The 23,166-nt window shown below is 42.2% G+C and overlaps 1 protein-coding gene across 4 annotated transcripts in view; it reads right to left on the bottom strand.

Annotated features, from left to right (window-relative positions):
• Window positions 1–2,583: 2,583 nt before the first annotated feature.
• Window positions 2,584–23,166, bottom strand: part of NUBPL (nucleotide binding protein like) — a 115,308-nt gene continuing 94,725 nt past the window's right edge. For all 4 annotated transcript variants that reach the window (XM_029079165.1, XM_029079167.1, XM_029079166.2 and 1 more), the window contains 3 exons: window positions 10,651–10,771; window positions 5,888–5,970; window positions 2,584–2,822 (listed from right to left, as the gene is read on the bottom strand). In XM_029079165.1, coding sequence (XP_028934998.1) covers window positions 2,763–2,822; window positions 5,888–5,970; window positions 10,651–10,771 — 264 coding nt within the window. In that variant the 3' untranslated portion in view covers window positions 2,584–2,762. The remainder of the gene's footprint in view (window positions 2,823–5,887; window positions 5,971–10,650; window positions 10,772–23,166) is intronic.

Genomic DNA, 23,166 nt, shown 5'->3' with positions numbered 1-23,166 from the left:
AGGTTCGTGGCTTTGATCAGATGGAGAGGCAGTCCTTTAGCGCTGATGTAGCCTTATAATGAAGAAAGCATTTTTGAAGACATTTTCAATGCCAAAGCCAGTTTCATGCCTCCCGCCACCACAGGCCACGTCCCAGTAAAAAAGGAAAGGAAGTCATCGAATGCTGATTATCTTTCAAGTTCTGGCTCCAGTTTCAAGAGGCAGGAGACACTGCTTGCAACAGCAGAAAATAACCCTCAGCCTGGCACAACTGTTCTTCTAACGTGAAACAATCATGCCATTAAAAAAAGATCGAAAAACAACGATGTCTGCAAACACCAGCAGTCCATGGAGAATTCACACCGCCCAACTTTTACCGGAGCAAGAGGACAAAATGTGTTTTTGCAAATGTAACCAGGCAACAGGAAGCCGGCTCGCTACTGTAGCGTTGTTGTTTTCTGGGTTAGGGACCATTAGCATACAAGTGGGCCTAGTCCTGAATACTTGGCCAGCCAAAATGGAGTTCTGGGAAGGAGATGCTGGAGAAGCAGATGCTGCTCTGTTCCCCCTCGTGGCCTCACAGCTCTAATGTTCATATTTGTAATTTATTTATTGATTGATAGATTTATATTAATGTCTGCATCCCCCTCTAGACTGTAAGCTCATTGTGTGCAGGAAATGTGTCTGCTGTACTGTACTCTCCCAACCATTTATTTCAGTGCTCTGCATACGTAAGCGCTCAATAAATATGATTGACTGAGGGGCCGCTCTGCTAGGAGGGAGAAGGGCAAATGGCAGAAAAGTCAGAACTGCTAAGTAAATGTCAGTGCTCCTGTCAGTGTGTTGACCAGAACAAAACTCCAGAGCCTGAAACTCCAGCCAATTATTCAGTCCCAAGATTTGGGCTTCATACAGTCCAATCTCTTTGTAGTCCTCAATATGAAGCAATGACAATCAAATGATTCATTTATTGGAGGCTTACTGTGTGCAGAGGACTGAAATAAGCACTTAAATCCCATTAGATGCTACTGTCGCTGTCCCTTCTAACAAGACCTGCCCTCCTGCCAGCGGACAGGCAAGACCTCATCCGGCCAGCGGGAACTCATCATAACTCTGAATGAAAGTGCTGCTTCTGCCATTAGACTGTTCCTATCTACAGGTTTCGGCTTTTCTGCCTCTCTTTCTCCTAGCCCCATCCTTTACCCTGTCTGCCCCCTCCAGTCTCAGCCATTTCTGGCTGAACCAAGGGGAGGATGGCTGCCTAGGTACCCTTCTGTTGGTGAATGGGGTCATCTGGACATGGAGACCAGAAAAACACATAGCACACCTTAAATCACTCTGCACTCTCAAATCACATACCCAGAAACCCTAGGCCCCATAAAAAGTCTCTGTATCGGCTCTGACCTGTGCATACACATGGGTATTGGTAAGAAAGTTGCAATTTTGAGGGCAGGTGTGGGTGGCTAATTTGAGATTACACTGTGGCTACAGGTACTGAATTCTGTACCCAAACATATTTCTCATTGAGACAGAATATATTTTGGCCCACATTCAGTTTACCCTTTTCTGAAATGGGGTATTCTGAGGTGTTAATTTAAATTCGGAGTTTCACTCTAAGTCATGCCTATTTCCCAAATCTGTTCTTGGGCATTCAGAGAGATCAATGCTCAGCTATACCAGCACTGAGAAATCCAAACAAAATCCCCTAGAGTTTGAAGATATTGCTTCCTGCGCTCCAAAACACCAAGCAGAGGCATTCTAACAGGAGTAGAGCATGTGTACACACACAACCTGAGTTAGAAAATTCATTTGCTGGTTGTAATTCAGTCCCCCCAGGAAATTTCAGTTCAGCTGCTGCATCTGGTTCCAATGAGGCCCCACTTCTTACCTAGTTTCCTGGCTGGTTGACACAAAGAGGTCAAGAGACTTCCTGAGGGTCACAGAGACCACTTTCTAGTAATTGAGGAATTATCCCCCAATTCACCATTTTGCAATTGGCAAAAATTCCATCCTGCTGCTGCTTCATGCAAGATTCCCATTTACCTGGCATAGCCTATTTTGGGGGGCTGCTAGAGAGATATGGAATTGGTAGGCTTTATAATGATTAACTCCTCTGTATGTGACAAGAGCAGTTGGCAGTGGGCTAGACCTACAGGATTGAGGCAGAGCTGTCAAAGGTCGTTGCATGACTTCCCGAAATGAGATTGGGCTGAGGTCTCAGGTTTCGCCCATTCAGAATGAACAATTTGCCTATGGGTCTGGAAACGAAGTTTCCCAAACATATCGGGCCTGTGGGAAAACCTTTTTTTTAGGGTATTTGTTAAGGGTATATTATGTGTCAAACACTGTTCTAAGTGCTGGGATAGGTAGAATTAGGTTGGACACACAGTCCCTGTCTAACATCGAGCTCACAATCCAAGTAGGAGGGAGAACAGGAGAACTGAGGCACAGAGAAGTTAAGTGACTTGCCCAAGGTCCCACAGCAAGCAATTGGGAGAGATGGTATTAGAATCCAGGTCCTGATTCCCAAATCTATGCTCTTTACCCTAGGCCATTCAGCTTCTCGTGTCATTTTCGCTTGTGGAAGCACCTGAACGCAACAGCCAGGGTGACTCAACATTTTATTTGGAAATCAACATTGGAGAATTCAAACCTGAAAACGGTAGCCCCAGTAATTCTTTATAAAATACATAATCTTGATCACTAACATATACCTGCTGATAGTCAAAAAGATCAGTGTATGGGCCAAGGCTGACCCATTTTCCTGGCATAACCATGGGAGGTCACCCAGAAGGCGGCAATCTCCTCACCACTTCCGAAGCGATCCTCAGATAAGCCTTGGCCTAATGGAAAAGCAAACAGAAACCAATTTACCATATCCCCACTTTGCCCTCCTCCAAGCAAAAGTGAATGGCAGATGGAAATTCTAGTTCTCAAAGTTATTCGTTTTATTCACTAATAAGCAACTCTCCTGGAAAGATATAAGGACACTCCTTCTGGATGGCTATTGAATTTCTTTTTTGGGAAGACATAAACTATACAGATAAATTTATGAGACTATTTCATAGCTTTGATGGAGAGTTAATTCTCATCTTGGAACCTATGAGTCAGTGAACCACCAGCCCAGTCCTGTGGTAGAAGAGATGCACCGTCATTACATTTTATATTCTGATCCTGACACTTCAAGAACTTGTTTTAAAGGAGTAAATGGTTCACTGTCAGATCTCCTATCCTGCAGTTATTCTTAGGAAGTATTTATCCGCTCCCTTGAAACTGATATGGCTCTCTAACACTGACCACAAGCGCTCAGTACAGTGCTTAAGTGCTTAGGACAGTGTTTTGCACTCGGAATGTGCTCAATAAATATAACTGAACGAACTAGCAAGATCCCACTTTTGAAAATGGTATATCTAATAATAATAGTAATACCCCAAATCTGTAGAGGGCTTTTACATTTCCCATAGATCTTTCACATTATTGATCTTCTTTTCCCTAAAGCAACCCTGTGACGTAGAGAGAAGCAGACATCATTTTGTCTACTTTCAGATAAAGAAAATGAGATGGTGATGATGAGAGGTGGAACTGACTTGCCCGAAGGTGGCAGAGCCAGGAGCAGAACCCAGATCTCCTGATTTTCAGGTCCATGCTCTCTCCATTAGGTCGTGATAATTTCCTTCCAAATTTATTCCCAAATTCCAAATTTATTTGAAAGAGTAACACAATGGAAATTCCTAATATTTCTTCTCCAAACTCTTTCTATAAACTCCCATTACCTAGTTCTTTCTGAAACCAAATAGTCCAGTGGCAGGAGCTTCTACAACGTTCCAACTGGTAGTCGTTTGTTTTTTTTTTTGATGGTATTTGTTAAGTGCTTATTATGTGCCAGGCACTGTACTAAGCACTGGGTAGATACAAGCTAATCAGGTTGGATATAGTCCAAGTACCACGTGGGGCTCCTGGTCTTAATCCCTATTTTAGATGAGGTAACTGAGGCACAGAGAAATGCAGTGACTTGTTCAAGGTTACAGAGCAGTCAAGTGGCGGAGCTGGGATTAGTACCCAGGTCTTCTAACCCCCTGGCCCATGCTCTTTCCGCTAGGCCATGCGGCTACTCTTATAATGGAGAAGCAGCATGGCTTAGTGGAAAGAGCTCAGGCTTGGGAATCAGGGGATGTGGGTTCTAATCCCAGCTCTGCCACTTGTCTGCTTTGTGACCTTGGGCAAGCCACTTAACTTCTCTGTGCCTTAGTTACCTCATCTGTAAAAATAGGGATTAAGACTGTGAGCCCCACGTGGAACAACCTGATTACCTTGTATCTATCCCAGTGCTTTAGAACAGTGCTTGGCACATAGTAAGCGCTTTTAGCAAACACCATTATTATTATTCTTATAATAAAACTGTGTCCAATCAACTGGTTGGAAAACTGGTTTCAAGGGCTTCTGTTTGACCACTCCTAACATACAGGCTCCTGATGGAGTACTTAACATGATGTCCACTCTTCAGCATTTTTAAAGATGGGGAATTGGATATCATTTTGCAAATAATTGTGTAATAATTCCATTTAAAATGGAAGCTTCCTTTATGAGTACATCTTAAAACTCTGACATCTGCTTTTGGTTAAGCAATATATACCATCCAGAGGATTAAAACCCCAAATGTTACACTATGCATTTTTATCTATAATTCTAAAAATTGTTTCAATCCCTGTTGCAAAGAACAATTGCCAGGGCGTAATTCACAAGTTAACACACTATTCTATGGTTAAATTCAGTGTTTTTTGCATTCTCATGGTCTTATAGATAGTATTTGTCTGTTTCTCCCAGGTATTAAAATATAAGGATTTTTTGAAAATCGATTTAAATTCACTTGGCCAGAATTAGGATGGATTAAAACCCCAAACATTACAGAAAATATTTTTATCTACAGTAATTCAAAGAGATGTTTCAGTTCCTGTTGTAAAGAACACTTGCTAGGCCATAATTCATAAGCTAATGCACTATTCCACGCTTAAATCCATGTATTTTGTATTCTCATGGTCCTACAGATAGTATTCTTCTATTATCTCTTCAAGGAATTAGTATCTAAAAATTTTTATGAAGATCAATTTAAATTAACTTGGGCAGAATTAGGGTGGATTAAAAATAACAATATCAGACTTTTTCAACAAGCAAGAGGAGAAGAAATATAACAAGCTTTTCTTAGATGCCTTCTTTACTGACTGGATTTAACCAGATTTTTCAAAGCTGATGTTGCGGGTAGGATGCTTGTACTGTGGTAAATTCACATCTAGATTATAACATACCCCCACTCTAGACTGTAAGCAGGGAATGTATCTAAAAACTCTGTGGTATTGTACTCTCCCAAGTTCTTATTAGAGCACTCTGCTCTGCTCCCTTCCCACTTAGACTGGGCGCCCTATGTGGGGAAAGAGACTGTGCCCAGCCTGATTATTTTGCATCTTCGCCCGCACTCAGCACAGTGCTTGTAAATGTAAGTGTAAATACCATCATAATAATCATAATAACAATAATGATAATACAATTATTATTCTCCTCCTCTATCTCTGGTGGAGGGACTCTGGAGGGAAGAGGTTGGGAGCAGTTTTGAGGCTGAGACCCTGGCACGATGGGGCTGCTTGGGAGGCCTCTCACCAGGAAAGGCAGTTTCAAGAGTAAATGCCCGGAAGGGCGGCTCTGCGGGGCATCCCTCTTTCACTTACAAGTACCCAAATGTCAGCTAAAGAAAAATTAGCCTCTGATGAGCTGTTTTACCCTAGTCAACTGGCTTAATCATTCTCTGGATAATTGCTCTGGATCCCTTGATTAATTTTCCTTATTGATAGGAGAAAAAAAGATTTTTCCTTAACAATGTGGAAAAAATTGCCTCGCTGAAATTTACTAAACTTACCTCATCGCTATGAGGCTGAGAAAGCACAATTGGCTGGCCTGAGTCTGACGTCTCCCTTATGGAAAGATGCAGTGGAATGTCTCCTGCATAAAACATAACAAATACCCCTAAGAACACTTGGAAAAAATTAATACATGCATTTCACTATTTAAGGTTCTCTAAGAAACACAACTGGTATCTACCACAAACCATCCTGAATTCTGGATTTCCTCTGAATTGCTTAATCTGTGAAATTGGCTTTGACAACGAAAATTGGCAAGAAAGTGTTCCATCCACGGGAAGGTGCAGTAATTGTCCATGAATAAATAGGATGATTTAGGGAAGCCAATCACCACTGGGATATGGTTTTCTTCCCTTTCTCCCCTGGTGCAACAGTGCACATTATTGACATACCATCCTTCCCTAGAGTGCCCTGGGACCCCACATCAATCAATCAATCAATCAATGGCATTTACTGAGTGCTTACTGTGTGCAGAGCACTCTACTTACAACAGAATTGGTAGATGCAATCCCTGCCCACAAGGAGCTTACAGTTTACACCTCCAAGAGAGGGGAAAGAATGGAACAAGAGAAAATGGTTTCAGAGTGTTCAGAAACACTCCTGCTGGCGAGGGCTTGACTGTTCCTTGTGGATTGTCAGGGGTAAGGGAGAAGCCTGCTCTCCAAGGAAAGGACCCTCCTGATCTAATGGGCAGTGATCAGTGTTATCACGCAACTAGACTTGTCCCATCCAACATGAATCTAAAATAGGGGCACATTAAATGCAGCAAATGGAGGCTCTGAAGTGAGTACAGAGTTTCTATCTACCGACAGGTCTGGGCAGTCTGCTTAAGATGAGAGGTTTGACATTTTTCTTTAAATGAATTTCTCTGGGACATCTCCTGGGAAAGACTGCAATTCAACAACAGAATGCGGCTGCAGGAAAACACTGCTAGTTTGAGGCCATGCAGACCTTTTCGGCCTCTCCCAACTCCTTGAATGAAATGTATACACTCGCTGCCTCCATTTCTTCTCTTTTTCTTTCCTCTCCTCCAATTCCACTAGACTCCTGGCAAACTGGCTTCCACCTTTTCCCCTCCAAGGAAACGGACATCTTTACGGTCACCAGTGGCCTCCTTGCCAAATCCAATGGCCACTATTACATCCTAAACCTCCTTGACCTTTCTGCTGCCTTGGACACTGGACCACCCTGTTCTCCTTGAAACATTAGCTTACCTTGACTTCACATATACTGTTCTCGGCTGGTTCTCCTTCTATCTCTCTGACCGCCCCTTCTCAGTCTCTTTTGAAGACTCCGCCTCTGCCTCCCACCCGCTAACCATGTGGGCGACTCAAGGTTCAGTTCCGGGTCCTCTTCATTTTTCCATCTACACGCACTCTCTTGAAAAACTCACTCGTTCCCATGACCTCAACTACCATCTCTATGTGGATGATTTCAAAATATACTTCTCCAGTCTTGAACTCTCCTCTTCTCTGTAATCTCACATTTCCTCCCGCCTTCAGGTAAAGCTTTACCTGTACAAAACAGAACTCCTCATCTTCCCAACCAAATCTTGCCTTTCCCTGGCTTTCCTATCATTGCAGACAGCACCACCTCCTCCCCATTTCACAAGCCCATAACCTTGGTATTACCCTTGACTCACCTCTCTCATTCAACCCAAGCAATCTTTCATGAATTCTTGTCACTTCTACCTTCAAAACATCTCTAGAATCCACCCTTTCTTCTTCATCCAAACTGTTACCACGCTAATCCAGTCATCATTTCCCACCTTGACTACTGTATCAGTCTTCTTGCTGATCTGTCTGCATCCTATCTCTCCCCTCTCCAGTCCATACTTCACTTCTGCCTGGATCACCTTCTGAAAAACCTTTCTGTCCATATCTGTCCACCATCTCCGCATCAAACAGAAACTCTTTACTTCAACTCCTGGCTTTAAGACACTCAATCAGCTCTCTTCCTCCTACCTAACAGCACCGATCAACTCCTACAGCCCAATTCGCACACTCAGCTCCTGTAACGTCAACCTACTCTCTGTACCTCGATCTCATCCATCTCTCCACTGAATCCTAGCACATGTCCTCCCTTGGGCCTGGATCTCTCTTCCACTTCATATCTGACAGTCCATTACCTCTCCCTACCTGCAAAACCATCCTAAACCTATATTTCCTCCAAGAGCCTTCCCAGACTAAGCCCTTTATTTCTACTGTCCACCCTCCTCTCTGCGTCCACTATGACTTTGGCTGTGTTCTTCTACTTTGATACTGAGCGCAGAGCCATAATATTTATGTATTTTTTCTTGTACTCCACCATTTCCCCTATCCCTACTCTACTTTAATGTCTGTCTCTCCCCATACACTGTAAGCTCCTTGAGGGCCTGGATCACCTCTACCAACTTTGTTATACTGCAGTTTCCCAAACAGTACAGTGCTCCTGGTGCACAGTAAGCATTCAATAAACATTACTGGTAGATGGACTCAATTATGGAAGTTCTAGTAGCCACACGTGCATAGTAGACCATGTTTACACAGACTCTTGAAAAAAATTTTCTTAGAGCAATGGTCTTAAATGCCAACTTGAATGGATGGACTTTGCTTGCCTATTTCCTGGTTACTTCAAGCGTCATCTGGAGGGCTAGGGGTGCTGGGAGCAAGGTCCACAAACCACATGGGGAGCAGATGAGGAGATACTTAGGATCAGTGGGGTGTGCTGTAGGAGAGGGGCTAAGCAGGGGACTGGCAGCCCCTGTTGATCAGTTGTTTGAACTGGCATGTTCTAACTTGGAGGAGGGAAAGGGGAGTAAGACGTCAGAAAGGGGTTCGGGGCTGGGTACCGAGCCTGTAGCAGTGGGGTGAAACTGCAAGGAGATGGGGGACATTTTAGAGTAAGCTCGCAAATGGTGGGCAGCAAGGTCAGAGAGGTCCTTCCCCACCAACCTCTATAGTTTGACACCCCAAAATGAACTACGCACAGGATACAGTTTGTCCGTGACTGACAGGCTTTTCCCCCTTTTTTCCTCCTAGAAAGGGCTTTAGACATTTGGGGTGGAGAAAAATTTGCCACCTTCTCCTGTTCAGTATTACATCACTCTGCGATGCTGGGTTGAACAACCTTACTGTACCTCATCAGTCCTACTGAACTGTACCATACTTTTTGTTCCTTTGTGGCTTTGCATCTTTACAGCGCAGTATTTAACGCAATAAAGTAACACTTACCGAATGTAATGAAGGAAATGATGATGATGGATTTGCATCAAAAAAGTCAGTTAATTGCAGTATCTTTGAACCATTTACACCCTAACCCACTGAAGCAATAGTTTTAAGAACATGATTTTACAGAAATAAAAGGATGGCATTTCAGCAGAGCTAGGTATAATGAGGAGCCAAGCTCTCTTACAAGTTAGAGCACCTCCTCAAAGAGTTTCCAACTTCCTATATATAGTTCGCTTGGCCAGAGATGGAGTCGGCTGTGTTAGACACCATCAGGCAAAGGGCTTGATATATCACTGCAATGTCTGACATTTGCTCACAGAGGCAAAAGGTATAGACTCTAATTCCAATACCCTTGCGAATCCTCCTGAAATAGTACTAGTGTCAGCCAACAGTGCCCCTCTAATTATGTATTTACTTCCTCTGGTGAACGTGTCAGTCTTTTGTTGTTATTATGTAGATTTGGGTAATTGAACTTTCTAGCACAGTTAAACAGAAAAGAGTTGCAGAATATAATTATTTGATATAATTAGAGTAATATATCAAAATACATCATTGGTATTCACCTCAGCATGGCAGCAACTATTGCCAATATAAATTCATAATAACAATAATGTATTGAACCTCTTCCTTTAGAAATGTGATTACTGCAGGGAATGATCTGCAGTTCTCTGATCTCTACAATATTTTAGCTGAGAGATTTTTCACAGTTGCAAAAACAGTTAATTCACTAATGCTATCATTGTTATTGTTCCAGTCCTTTGCATGTCCCATTATCTAGATAAATAGATATTCATCTGTAATTAAATCAAAAGCTCTTTGCAAAAAGGTCCTGAAATTTCTTATAGGTGTTTGAAATAGTATGTTTAAGTTTTATCCACACTTGGGGTTTTTTTGTATTTAAAGATCATTTAGCTCCTCCTAAAAATCATTAATCCTCCAAGTGCTTCACTGTGATATTTAAAACACATCACTAAACTCAGCTGACATAAGCAAGATCACTAAAGTCTTCAAACCTACTTCTCGAAAGTAGAACCAACCAATGTGGAAGAGTTGAGCAAGAATAGGAATTCAAATATTAAGAATCAAGAAACACATTTTTGAGAGTTAAGACTCAGATAAATTTTACATACAGATCTGGCTCTCTTTCTCTCTCTCGTAAAGACAGACACACACACACACACACACACACACACACACACACACACACGCCACCCTCCCCCCACCCTTCACAGGTACCAAAAGATGTTCCTCTTATACTGTCGGTAAGTTGAATAATACATTGCATCCAAAACTTGACTCAGCCTGGTACTCAGCCAAAAAGCCCTTCTATCTGATTAAAACTAGACAAGTTCTGTAGGATAGCAGTTGTCTTTGGAACAAACCTTAAAAACAAATGGGTTTTCAAATATGAATAACAGACACTATTCGCAACTGCATTAAAGCTTAATAGCCTCGATGGCAATATTAAAGCAAAATATTTCAAGACTGTCTTTGAACGCTCTCTCCCACCAGCCTTCTTTTGTCACCCCCCAAAATAACATCAGTATTCTTACCAAGAACATCAAGGCCCAAGTTTTTTGCAAGTTTCCTCGCCCCATCAGCTCCAAAAATATGAGTCTTGTGTTTACATTTCGGACACTGGAAAACACTCATGTTTTGGACAAGGCCCAGAACCTGTTAAAATAAAAGAATGTTCAATAGACAAGCTTAAGTAGAAAGAATGGTTTTCCTCAAAGCACAGCCTTATCAATAATTCATTCTAAACAAAGCATCTTCAATGCATTAATGAAGACCATTTGAGTGATGGCTAAAATCATTTCATGATAATACTAAATTATGATGGCTAGGCTCACTACTTGGTAGAATAAATCACTGGCATAAATCAAGTTCCTCAATGTAACAGAGACGGCCTTTTGAGGCAAAATTTTTAGAAAGACTGGTTCGATCCATTTGACATCATACACAAACTACTTAGCCTCCATTAATCATTTTGCCAATGGAAAGAGACTGAATACTTGGAATATCTGAAACCATTTCATTCAAGTGAAAGGGGGCTGTTATTTTACTCCAGTAGTTATTTCTTTTAACAAGATAAAATGGAGCTGGAATTCCCTAAAATATCAAGTTCCACTTTAGCCAATTTCCTCTGCCTCACTCAATTCCATCCTCAAGATATTTAACCTATGATCTGCAAACCCAATTTTGTGATCTCTCCGTGGGCTCACTGGGAGCCCTCTGGCACATGAGGACCCAAAACCCAGGTGCCTGCAAGATCAATCAATAGTCTTTACTCTGGGTTTAGAGCACTGTACTGAGCATCTACTATGCAAAGCTCTGACCTGAACCCCTACTGTGGGCAAAGCACTGTTTTAAGCAATTAAAAGAGTCCACAGAATTACAAAGTAGTAAAAGACATGGTCCCTGTCCTTCCTTCCTTCCTTCCTTCCTTCCTTCCTTCATTCATTCAATGAAGTGTATTTATTGAGCGCTTACTGTGTGCAGAGCAACTGTACTAAGCACTTGGAATGTTCAGTTTGGCAACAGATAGAGACAATCACTGCCCCAAAATGGGCTCACAGTCTAAAAGGGGGAGACAGACAGCAAAACAAAACAAGTAGACAGGCAGTCCTTAAGAAGCTCATAACCTAACTGGGGAGACAGACATACATAAATGATTCACAAATAGTGGGAGCCAGAGGAAGAATACAGGTGCAACTGCTGTCACAGGAGTATGGAAAAATGAGACAGATTAATAAATGTTTAAATAAGTAGTGTATGTAGATTAATACACACATAAATGCTGAATATGGTTGTATAAACATGTTGTAAGTGTCAAGGGTGAAGTGACTTTGGGTGGTGGAAATTAATCAGGGAAGAATTTCTGGAAGGAGAAGGAGTAGCAGGAAGACTTTGAAGATGGGGAAAGCTGTGGTCTGACATATCTGAAGGATTTGAAGAGCTCCAGGTGGGGGGAAAGGTGTAAGCAAGGGGTCGGATAAGGTAAAGTAAAGCAAGATACACTTAGAAGGAGAGCTTGGGGTAAGAAACAGGTGAGTCTGTTCCATATGCTTCATGGATACAGCTCAACATTACAAAAACAGAAGGGGAATCTCACTTTATACTATTTTTGTTACTTTAAAGTTTCATTGATATCTATTCCACAATACCATATGTGACCCCCAAGAAGTTGCCCAGATTTATTTTTTCTCTAAGACTGGAGAAAACAACAAAATTGCCAACAAAGCATGAGAAATGAAGACCGAGAGTGAGGGATATAAATTTTCAGATGAGAGCTTTCCAAGTATATATGTTCCTTTTGCTGATGCAGAAGTGTCAGAAAAAAAATAAATCATATTCAAACTGAGTTGCGGTAGTTCAGTGCCATTACCAAAAAAACATGATTTAATATCACAAAGGTCATTTGTTTATTCACCACAACTGTATAATATGGTTCTTATCTACACTTGGGGGCTCTACAGCCATTTTTGTTACTAATACATATTCCCTAGCCAGAGCACTGCAGGTCTAAACACATAAAATCATAGGAAAATGGAAAAGAGAAGAAAGCATGACAGTTGGGAGAGAGGGAAAGGGGAAAGGTAAGAGAAGGAGGGAGGGTTCAGCTTCATAAAATACATGAAAAAACCTTGCTGCTGGGCCAGAGTCAAGAGAGCTAGGGTGAGTCCAGTGTGTATAATTCATTTTCTATGATGATACTGTCCTTTATGAAGCAGTGTGTCCTGGTGGAAAGAGCACAGCCCCAGGAGTCAGAGGACCTGGGTTCTAATTCTGACTCCCCTGCTTGTCACTTGACTTCTCCTGTGCCTCACTTACCTCATCTGTAAAATGGGGATCAAGTCTGTGAGCCCTATGTGGGACAGAGACTGTGTCCAACCTGATTACCTTGTATCTACCCCAGGGCTTAGGACAGTGCCTGGCACACTGTAAGGGCTTAACCAATACCATAAAAAACCCCACATTGGTATCATGGACAAAAGCTTAAATAACTGAACCCACAATTTAATACAGGGTCTATCAAGTAAGTGTTTCAATACTGAAGGAGTAATTATTAGAAGGAAAACAGAACTGAATTCTTATCTACATGCTCTCTAATAGGAGAGGACTTGGATTCGATTGATGGTAATGATCACAAGAGGGTTCAGACTTGAGGGACCTGGGGTGCATTATCTGCCAGTAGCAGCCTGCACTACCTCCTGGCCAGGGACATGAGAGCTGGCCGGAAGGGGAGTGAGGGAGAGAGGAGGCAGCAGGGGCAAAATTCCTATAATCTGAGCCCTCTGCTGGCAACTACTTTTGTAATACTGTTTTGGCTTGGAAAATGTGTTCGATGAAGAGAAGGTTGGGGGAAAAAATCATCTTCTTACAGATTGAAAAATGTGGATCTACTTCAGCATGTTCTCTAAAACACACCAAAAGACAATCTATTGTAAACTGGCAAATCCATCAGAATCATACAGATCATCCCATCATTTTCTGAATTTCCTGGGGGACTACTTAACAGATTTCACCTACAGAAAATACCACTCATCATCTAGTTTACAGTGCTTTTCTACTCCTGGTTTCTTTCCTCCTTTCCTCTTGTTTCCTCATGTCCTCTCCTCTGCTTTTGCACTCCTTGCTGCTCTGTCTGCCTATGCCCCTATTACACTGATCTCACCCCATGTGTACCTGGGTTCCCCAATGGGCAGTTCCCATGGGTTCCACCTTAAGATCTCTGTCCCTCTGTAAGTATAAGCATATTTCTATGTGTCTTGTCCATATGTGGATCTGACTCGCTCCATGTGGGCTTTCCACACTGAGCTTTGGGGGTCCCTGGGTGAAGATGGTGGTGACCATCAACTCTGTGGCCATCAGGAGCTGCTCTAGAAATGGCTAGAGAGAGAGGAGTGCGCCCGCAAAACAGCCTGACAGGGAGTGTTGTCAAATGGAAAGCATGGGCCTGAGAGTCGGAAGACCTGGATTCTAGTCTAATCTGCCGCTGCCCTGATCTGTGACCTTGGACAAGTTACTTAAATGCTTGGGCCTGTTTCGTCATCTATAAAATGGGGAAGCTCCCTACCTTGCAGAGATCCTACGAAGGCAAAATGAATTTATGTGACAGGGCTTTGGAAAAAAATTTTTAAATGCTATATACATTCACGATAGTATAAATTCAAGGTCATACATATAAAAGAAACATTCCCTAAGGAGGAAGCAATGCTGGCTCCTCCACTGGGATGTCTTGAGAGTGCGAAGGAAGGAAGCTTGAGGAACCCAGAGACAAGGTCATCTGGAGTCCTAAGAATTGCCAAGGACATCCCATTCCTGAGAGAGGGAAGGGACATGATTAAGTTCTGAATAGATGGAATGGCCCATTTAAGACCACAACCCCACTTAAGACCACAACCCCACTTACAGCCACACCGATTAAATGGATCGCTTCTCTTTAAAAAGCCAACTTTCATGCACTACCTGCCAGGCTAGAGTTAAAGGATTCTTAGCGCACGTGGTATACAGTCCTGTCCTATGATGACAAATTTCTGCTAAGCAGGCAAGAATTCATGTATCTGGAGGGACAAAAAGGTAGCCTTACATCTTGTGAGTAGGTTGTTTAGCTGTTTGCATTTATTGTAAAACTGTTTTCTTTATCCTTTGATGATAGCAACAACATCAGAAAACAGACACTTTGCCGTAACTTCATTAACATAATGTTGCTCAGATGCAGCTGTATGCTCGCTAAATCATTTTTTAATGTCTCATCAAAGGATACATGGTCCTTTCTCTTTTTACCTCAGCTAGTTTTACTAAGAGCAAATGCCACCCAACTCCCGAATGCCAATCATCACAAATCCTTTACACACTCATCCTTTATTATTCCAGTTCGTCAACTGCGTGGAAGGGAACCTCTTTATTTACTTTTTAAAAATTGGCTCCCTTGAAATACCAATGTCACTTTGGATATTGGATTTGTCTCTAAATATACTGAATTACATAGACTCCAGAGTTTTAATTTTAATGTGGCATTTTAAGTTCAGCTCTAGGCAACTAACATTCAAGATTTTTCAGGCTACCATATAATCTGACTTTCATAAGGTTATAACCATGTTAAATCCCTCCTGGCAGAAACCTGTCAAAGATTACCAGCCCAAGCGGTACACTTGAGAAAAAACAACCTGGAAAACACCACTGAACTGTAGAATGAATTATCTTGACAGAAAATGGACTCTTAAACCTGGGGTGTTGTGTTCTGTTCTCCAGCAGCTTCAACCCCTATTTTTCACTGTATGAATGTGTAATGAGCAGGGACTTGAAGACAGATCTTACAGATTAAAAATGAGCTGCTTTTATTTTCCCTATGGTTACTTCATTACCCAGGGATGGTTTTAGGGGCAGGAGCTTGTGGTTGCCAAATCTGGCCTAACACTCGCTCAGACCTGGTTATTGGGCTGAGTCCGTAATGCAGTTCTCTCCTAAAACTGAATGAGTGAGCGAATGCTACACCTAATTTTCTGGTGTTAAAAGAGTGGAAGAGGTGAAAAGGTAGAATTTTTCAGGCTAGGGGCAGGGGGGTAGAAAGAGGATAACTTTTTGCTATTCTAGCAGCCGTTTCCTCTTTAATCGCTTTAGAGTTTCCTCTTTAATCGCTTTCCCGTCTCTCCCTGCCTCGGGCTGGGTCCAGGATGGGGTAGGTCTCTGGAACCAAAGTCTTCTGCTTTTGGGATGGAGAGGAGACAACTACTGGAAGGGCTAGTCATTCTGCTCTTAAAGTCCCCACCTGACAAAAGGGCAGCAAAATGCAGCCTGCCCAGACCCCAAGCGGAATGTTAGCACTAGCCCTGTTCTTAACATGTCACTACTCATTTACTGGATGAAAATTACACACGCTCCGTTCACAGGAGGAGCCTCGGGGCCACCTGACATAAAGGAGACTGCGATTGTCTAGCTCCTTAACTGCTGAGACTCTCCATCTGTCAGGGAATAACAAAAATATATAGCTGTCCACTTTAAATAGCGATGCCAATGACAGTGAAGTTTTCTTCTGGGACCAAGTGGGACTGAAAAGGACGATGTGGGGCTGCCCAAACTATAATAAAAACAATGTCATTCCATGATGTTTCCTCTTTTTTCCAACAGGTTCAAAGTTGTTGAGCCACTTCCTCACCAATTTTCCCAACAGGCACAATGACCATGTGAGGATGGAATATTATCCACATACTCCAGACAGAAAATTAGGCCCAGAGAATATAAGGGGTTTCCCCAAAGTTACATTCTGAATCCCAGTGGATCTGAGACCAGAGTCCCAAAGTTCTTGACTTGGAGTCTAATTCTGTCTCCCAACTAAAGGGAGACAGCATGCCTGGCCAGACAGTAAACGGGACTCCCGCCACACTTAGAAGGAAAGATTCTGTCAAAAAAGACGGCCTTTGTGGAAAGCTGGCTGACTCTCACCTACTGGGTTTCAAATCTAAGAATCAAACAATAGACCTTCAGCTGATTTTAGCTGTTCTGAAGACACCTATGAAGAGAGAAACTCACTACAAACCACTTTCACCTTTCTTCCTTCCACCTCATCTTATTGTTATGGTATTTATCATCAAGAAAATCAGTCCTGGGCAGATAATTCTCAATTCTAATTCTCTAAAAACAGAGACTGCGGAAGCACAGAACAGATAATGGGCATCAAAGTGGTGGTGTCTCCCTTTCCTTTGTTAGCAGTGGGCTCAAACTTAGATAACTTGGAGAGGTCAAGGGGTGCAGTTGGAGGGGAGACCAGGTCTAAATTAGGGAGTTCCTGTCTGGGCTTTGCACTTTACAAAAGAAAAGAAGAAATGCAGCGGGGAGGAGAAAATGACAGAAATAAAGATCCGGAAATGTCTGTAGGCTTCTGAATATTGGTTTCCTAGAGATTTTCGGCCAGATATATGGGAGCCGGGCAAATCTCAATGGAAGAAGATAGTTTTATTGATTTTTCTTCCTTCTCTTCTCTTGGTGAGATGCACTCTTAATGGAATAGCAATGTGAAAATGCGCTTAAAAGGAGAGGAAATCTGATTTGAGAGAAATAAATCTAAAGCTAAAATAATATAAGGATTCAATTACCCCTAAGGGCATGGGAAACAAAGGAAGTAATGGTTCAACTATCCTTTTCAGATTTTAGCTTCCCAGTCACTTACACCTCCCTCTCTGCCTCAGCTCTCTTCCAGACGCTCGCTCGATTCCAGGCTACTCCCATTATATTTGCTGACTTTTCTCTCCCCCGGCCCCCCACCCCGGGACACAAAATAGTGTCTCTCTATTCATATCAGCCAGGTCTCTTTCTGGCCTTGTTCCAATCCCTATTGTCATTTTACTGTATATTAACATGGGTGCAGGCTCCATGAGGGTGAAATGGGTTTTTGCCGTAGGAATGGAATAGAAATGCCATCCAGGTGACCTCTCAAACTACCAATTATTATATCGTATGCCATCGAGTCGTTTCCGATTCATAGCGACTCTATGGATATATTTTCTCCAGAACTCAACCACCAAGCGAGAGAGCTAATCCCAAAGCTAAGATCTTTGGAAGGATGATGCTAATAAAGCGACACATGATGGTCTCTGCCAAACTATTAAAAAAACCCAAAAAACCTTAGGGCCATTTCCTGGGTCAACAGCAGATCTTATTCTTGGGAGGAAGTCTGGCTGAGAAGACTGATGCATAACTGACTCTCTGTCACAGTGTTTGCATGTGAAGATAGGTAATTGCTGTATTAATGAGTTTATACTATACAGAACCTGACAGTTTTCGAGTGTACCTGTTTTTTTGGTTTTCAAATGGTATTTCAAATGTTAAATGCTTACTATATGCTAGGTACTGTACTATGTCCTAGACATTGCACTATGTGCTGGAGTAGATACTAAATGAACAGGTTGGATAGAGTCCATGTCCCACACGAGGCTCATAGTCTTATTCCTAATTTTACAGATGAGGTAACTGAGGTACAGAGAAATTACATGACTTGTCCAAGGTCACACAGCAAAAAATGGCAGAGCCAGGATTGGCACCCAGGTCCTTTGACTCCCAGGCCTGTGCTCTTTCTACTAGGCCATGTTGCCTCTGAGCAGCATAGTGCCCTGATCTTTGGTATCTTCGGGTGTTCCGATCTTGGCAAAGTCTTGTTTAAGGACAGCAATCCCTATCCCGATTTCTGCTCATCATACTGGCTTCTCATTGTAATGGGGCCCTTACTCTGCTAAACTATATTGGTTGAGACTGAGGCGCACTGTGTCTCTAAACTGGAATTTTCCTCTTGACCTGCGTGTGACCCATTACAATAGTTGCTTAGTGTGGCTCAGTGGAAAGAGCACGGGCTTGGAGTCAGAGGTCATGGGTTCGAATCCCAGCTCTGCCACTTGTCAGCTGTGTGACTGTGGGCAAGTCATGTCACTTCTCTGTGCCTCAGTTACCTCATCTGTAAAATGGGGATTAAGACTGTAAGCCTCACGTGGGACAACCTGATTACCCTGTATCCACCCCAGTGCTTAGAACAGTGCTCTGCACATAGTAAGCACTTAACAAATACCAACATTATTATTATTACTCAGCTATCGTCCATGTTCTGCACATGCCCTGGCAGGCTGAGCTCAGTTGCTGTGGGCATTGCTTCAGTGTTGGTGACTGCCTGTGTTACAGAACTCCATTGTTGGTGATCTTGTCAGTACTAACAAATCGTAACAGCATGGTCTAATGGAAAAGCACAGGTCTGGGAGTCAGAGGATCTGGGTTCTAATCCCAGCTCTGTTACTTGCCTGCTTGTGACCTTGGGTAAGTCATTTAACCTCTCTGTGCCTCCTTTTTCTTAGCTAGAAAATGGGGACAACATATCTGTTCTTCCTCCCTCTTAGACTATGAGACTCATATGGGTCAGGGACTGTGTCCAATCACACTGTATTAAGTATATCTCAGTGTTTAGTACATTGTTTGGTACAGAGTAGGTGCTTAACAAATATCTAGTAATAATAATGATGATGATAATAACAACACCTATTATATAGTAATTGCTGTTATTATTATTACTCCTTTTCTCTCTATCCCACCCTGTCTCCCAGCCTGGATCAGACCTAGAAGAGACAGCTCTGGAAAGGGTGCATTGAGGAAAAATAATTATTTTTCCCCTTTAAAGATAGGAGGATGGCCTACATCTACATGACCTGTCGCAGTTCCTTCCAGTAGGTCAACCCTAAATTCAGTTTTCTACACTACTCTAGCCACTGAGGAATACCTTCATGCTAATACAATAGCAATTGGAAACAGATGCATTTGTTACTTACCTCTGTGGCCAAGCATTCCTCACACACAAGAATCTCCAAACCCCAGAACTCTGGTTGACTCCCACCTACATTATTCAATCTCATTTGGCTCCAAGTCTCGAAAGATATTTTCAACTTTCTTTCCCTCTATCTTTAACATCTGTGTCTAAGCACTTAGAGCCTACTTATACTACAACTAATGTCATTTTACACTTTTATAGTGCTTTTTCCTCCTAAGGTGGAACTGCTTTACTTATCCCGCTGATGGGGAGATACTGAGATAATTCAGATAAGAGTAGCAGTTTCTGAAGAATTCAGTCAGCCCAAAGGACACTGCCAGTAAAACTTCTTTGGAACAATGATCCTTGAGGGACTCGTGTGTCCATTTCTCTCAAAAACCATTGACGCATTCAAGAAAATAACACTATTTTGAAACTAAATCCAGAGAATGTTTGCCAAAATGGCAAATGGAAGGATTGCACATTTGGTAGGGCAATTTTATTCTTTTATTTTTTTTTTAAAGCTAAATGTATGTGCTTCTTCAAGTTGTATCAGCTACTTTCTATAGAACCACAGTTTCAACTTAACTGGTGCATGAATTTGCACTTCCTCCTGACCCTGCTAATAAACTTCAAGCAAAATCATCTCCTTCAGGCCACACCCTGCAACTCATCAGATAGATTATTCAGAAGCTATTATTATAGGGTGAATTCCAAGAGTCAATTTTAAGCTCTGTACACTTTATCTCCAAAACAATATTTGCATAGCACACTAGTTAACGTTTGTAGCATTAGTCATTTTGTACTAATGCCACTTGAACTTAATTCCAGGTCACTCTACGGTGCATGTGTCACTTCGGGATTCTAACATTTAGAAACAACATTAGAAAAGATAAAATAGTTCAAGAGAGAAATCCCAACTAATATGAAGATTCCACTTAATTCTAACCTAAGCCGAATGTAGGGTTCAGTATATCCCCATGCCTTAGTAAACAGCGAGGACAGTTCAGGCCAAGCCAGTAAATCACCTAATGTCTCGATGTCTTGTAATCCCGGACTGGAGGAATAATAATAATAATGGTATTTATTCAGCACTTACTATGTGCCAAGCACTGTTCTAAGTGCTCAATGGGGGAGGATACAAGGCAATCAGGTTGTCCCACACGGGGTTCACAGTCTTGATCTCCATTTTACAGATGAGGTAACTGAGGCATAGAGAAGTTAAGTGACTTGCCCAAAGTCACATAGCTGACAAGTGAAGTCCAATCAATACAATCAGCCTTTTTTGGCTGCCCATCCCTCCAGAAAAACCACTGTGGAAGTTTTTCTGAGTAGGAAGGAGTTTTCAGATGGGCTAAGGTGAGCCCAGACTCTCAAATCTCTTTCTAACAAAATCCCTTCTCAGCTGACCGTTACAGCAAGTTCTTTCATCATATTCCAACCCTTGGATTATTCAAATAATACTGGGTTAGAAAATGATAATAATAATATATAATAACTATGGTATTATTATTATGGCATACTCACTCTGTGCTAAGTGCCACGCTAAGCAGCAGGGTAGATACAAGAGATTCAGATCAGTCTCTAGCTCCACACAAGGCTCACAACCAGAGAAGCATCAAGGTTAGTGGATAGAGCACAGGTATAGGAGTCAGAAGGACCTGGATTCTAATCCCTGTTCTGCCACTTGACTGCTGTGTAAACTTGGGGAAATCACTTCACTTCTCTGTGGTTCAGGTACCTCATCTGGAAAAAGGGGATCAAGACTGTGAGCCCTATGTGGGACAGGGACCGTGCCCAATCCAATTACCTTGTATCTACCACAGTACTTAGTAAAGTGCCTGGTATACAGTAAGCACTTAACAGTTACCACAATTATAATAATAATAATAATAATGTCAGAGAGTTGGTAGATTGGTACCTTCTCATTTTACAGTTGAGGAAACTGAGATACAAGGAAGTGAAGTGAGTTGTTGAAGGTCACAAAGTGGGTCAGTGGCAGAGGTGGGACTAGAACTCAGGTGTCCTGACTTCCACAACCACTGGCATACAAGAGGATGAGGGCACAGCAGTGTTTAATGCTAAGGAGGGAACAGAGATATTCTGCTCCAGAGTCACAGAAGGTACCCTTAGCTCTAGCCAGCCTCTTGTGACGGGAGCTGCATGTCACAGGGAGTTAAGGACTACTACTGGAAAAACAACTCAAGAGCATAACCTGCTGATGGTAGGGAAACCCTTCTAAGAAGTTTCTTGCACGTAGGAGGCTCAGGGCTTCGGACACTCAGTTGGTGAGAAGGCTGCAGCACCATTTGGAAACACACTGAGTGCAGAACAGCCAGCCCTATGTAAGCATGGACTGCTCGCCTTGAATGGAAAGGCAGATTAGAAATAGCAATGCCAAAAATTGCTGGCTTCACCTGGGGATTGTGATTGACAAGCTTTAAATAGGGGTTGCGAAAACAAACAAAAACCCATCAGACACAAAGAAAAGAAGAACTGCACTGACAGTTCACAAAAAATTGTTCAACACTCCATTTCCTGGAAAATTCCCTCTTCTAAATGAAGGTGTGCAGGGGTAAGCTTCACAATCAGTTTATTTCTTATTTTAAATTTTCCCAATCTGCCTGGGAGGCATTAGTCCCGACCTCTAAAAAAAAATGTGCAATGCCCCAGTCAGTATCCATGATTGACCCCAATGAGGAAGAAGAAAGAGCCAATAAAAAACTGGACAAATTCAATGCAGCAGTAACCAATGTTTGATAAGATGATTCTCGTGGGAAATTTTAATACATGTGCAGACAATGAAGCACTGGGAAATCAAACCCCTCTGAGTGACACTGGTATTGGTAAATTAAAGAACAAGGGCCACCTCCTGTTCAGTGAATGTGCCATATTTCAGTTTGCAATGACCAACATCATTTTTCACTTATGGAATGTGAGAAAAGATATATCCAAAGCTAAAGCAAGGGTACCTTATTCATTATATTATTTTTGACAGTGCGATCTGAAGGAATGTCACATTACTATTACAATGTGTGGCAGTGTTGGACTGTTCACTAACTATTAGAGGCAGCATAACCTAGTTGATAGAGCACGGCCCTGGGAGTCAGAAGGACCTGGGTTCTAAAACCAGTTCTGCCATATGTCTGCTGTGTGACCTTGGGCAAGTCACTTAACTTCTCTGTACCTCAGTTCTCTCAACTGTAAAATGAGGATTAAGATTGTGAGCCCCATGTGGGATAGGGACTGTTTCCAACCCAAATTGCTTGTATCCACTGCTATGCTTTAGAACAGCGCCGGGCGCATTACTACCCTTCAAGCTTGCACTGATAAAGCAAATGTAACCTGAAGTAGCATTTAAACCACCAAGTGGCTAAGAACTTTATAACTACATCAAAGCAGTCTTATTAGGTCCAAAAACATCATTTGCCTCTAACACTGTGACCACTGACTGGGTCTCTTTGGGAGATACTCTCTAACAGCTAAGATGTGGATGCTTTCAACAGAAAAATGTGGACTGGTTTGATGAAAATGACTCTGAGATGGGAGTTCCTAGTAAGAAAACATGCAGTATATCAACAACGCCTTCTTGCAGATCCTCGCAACCCTGCCAAAAGGAAGCATACTGAAGCCACAAAATACCAGGCATGCTAAGAAGCATATCTGATAAGTGATGACATTTCAAAGCTAAAGAGATACAAAGTCAGCTAGCCTGAAACCAAACCCTGCACTGATTTACATTGCTGAAGAGTGTCTATGACCTCACTTACACCACTAAAGG

This window comes from Ornithorhynchus anatinus, chromosome 14 (assembly GCF_004115215.2).
Source record: "Ornithorhynchus anatinus isolate Pmale09 chromosome 14, mOrnAna1.pri.v4, whole genome shotgun sequence".
NCBI classification, from domain to species: Eukaryota; Metazoa; Chordata; class Mammalia; order Monotremata; family Ornithorhynchidae; genus Ornithorhynchus; species Ornithorhynchus anatinus.
Note: the sequence above shows the minus strand (reverse complement) of the source record. Positions and strands in the feature narration are given on the sequence as shown.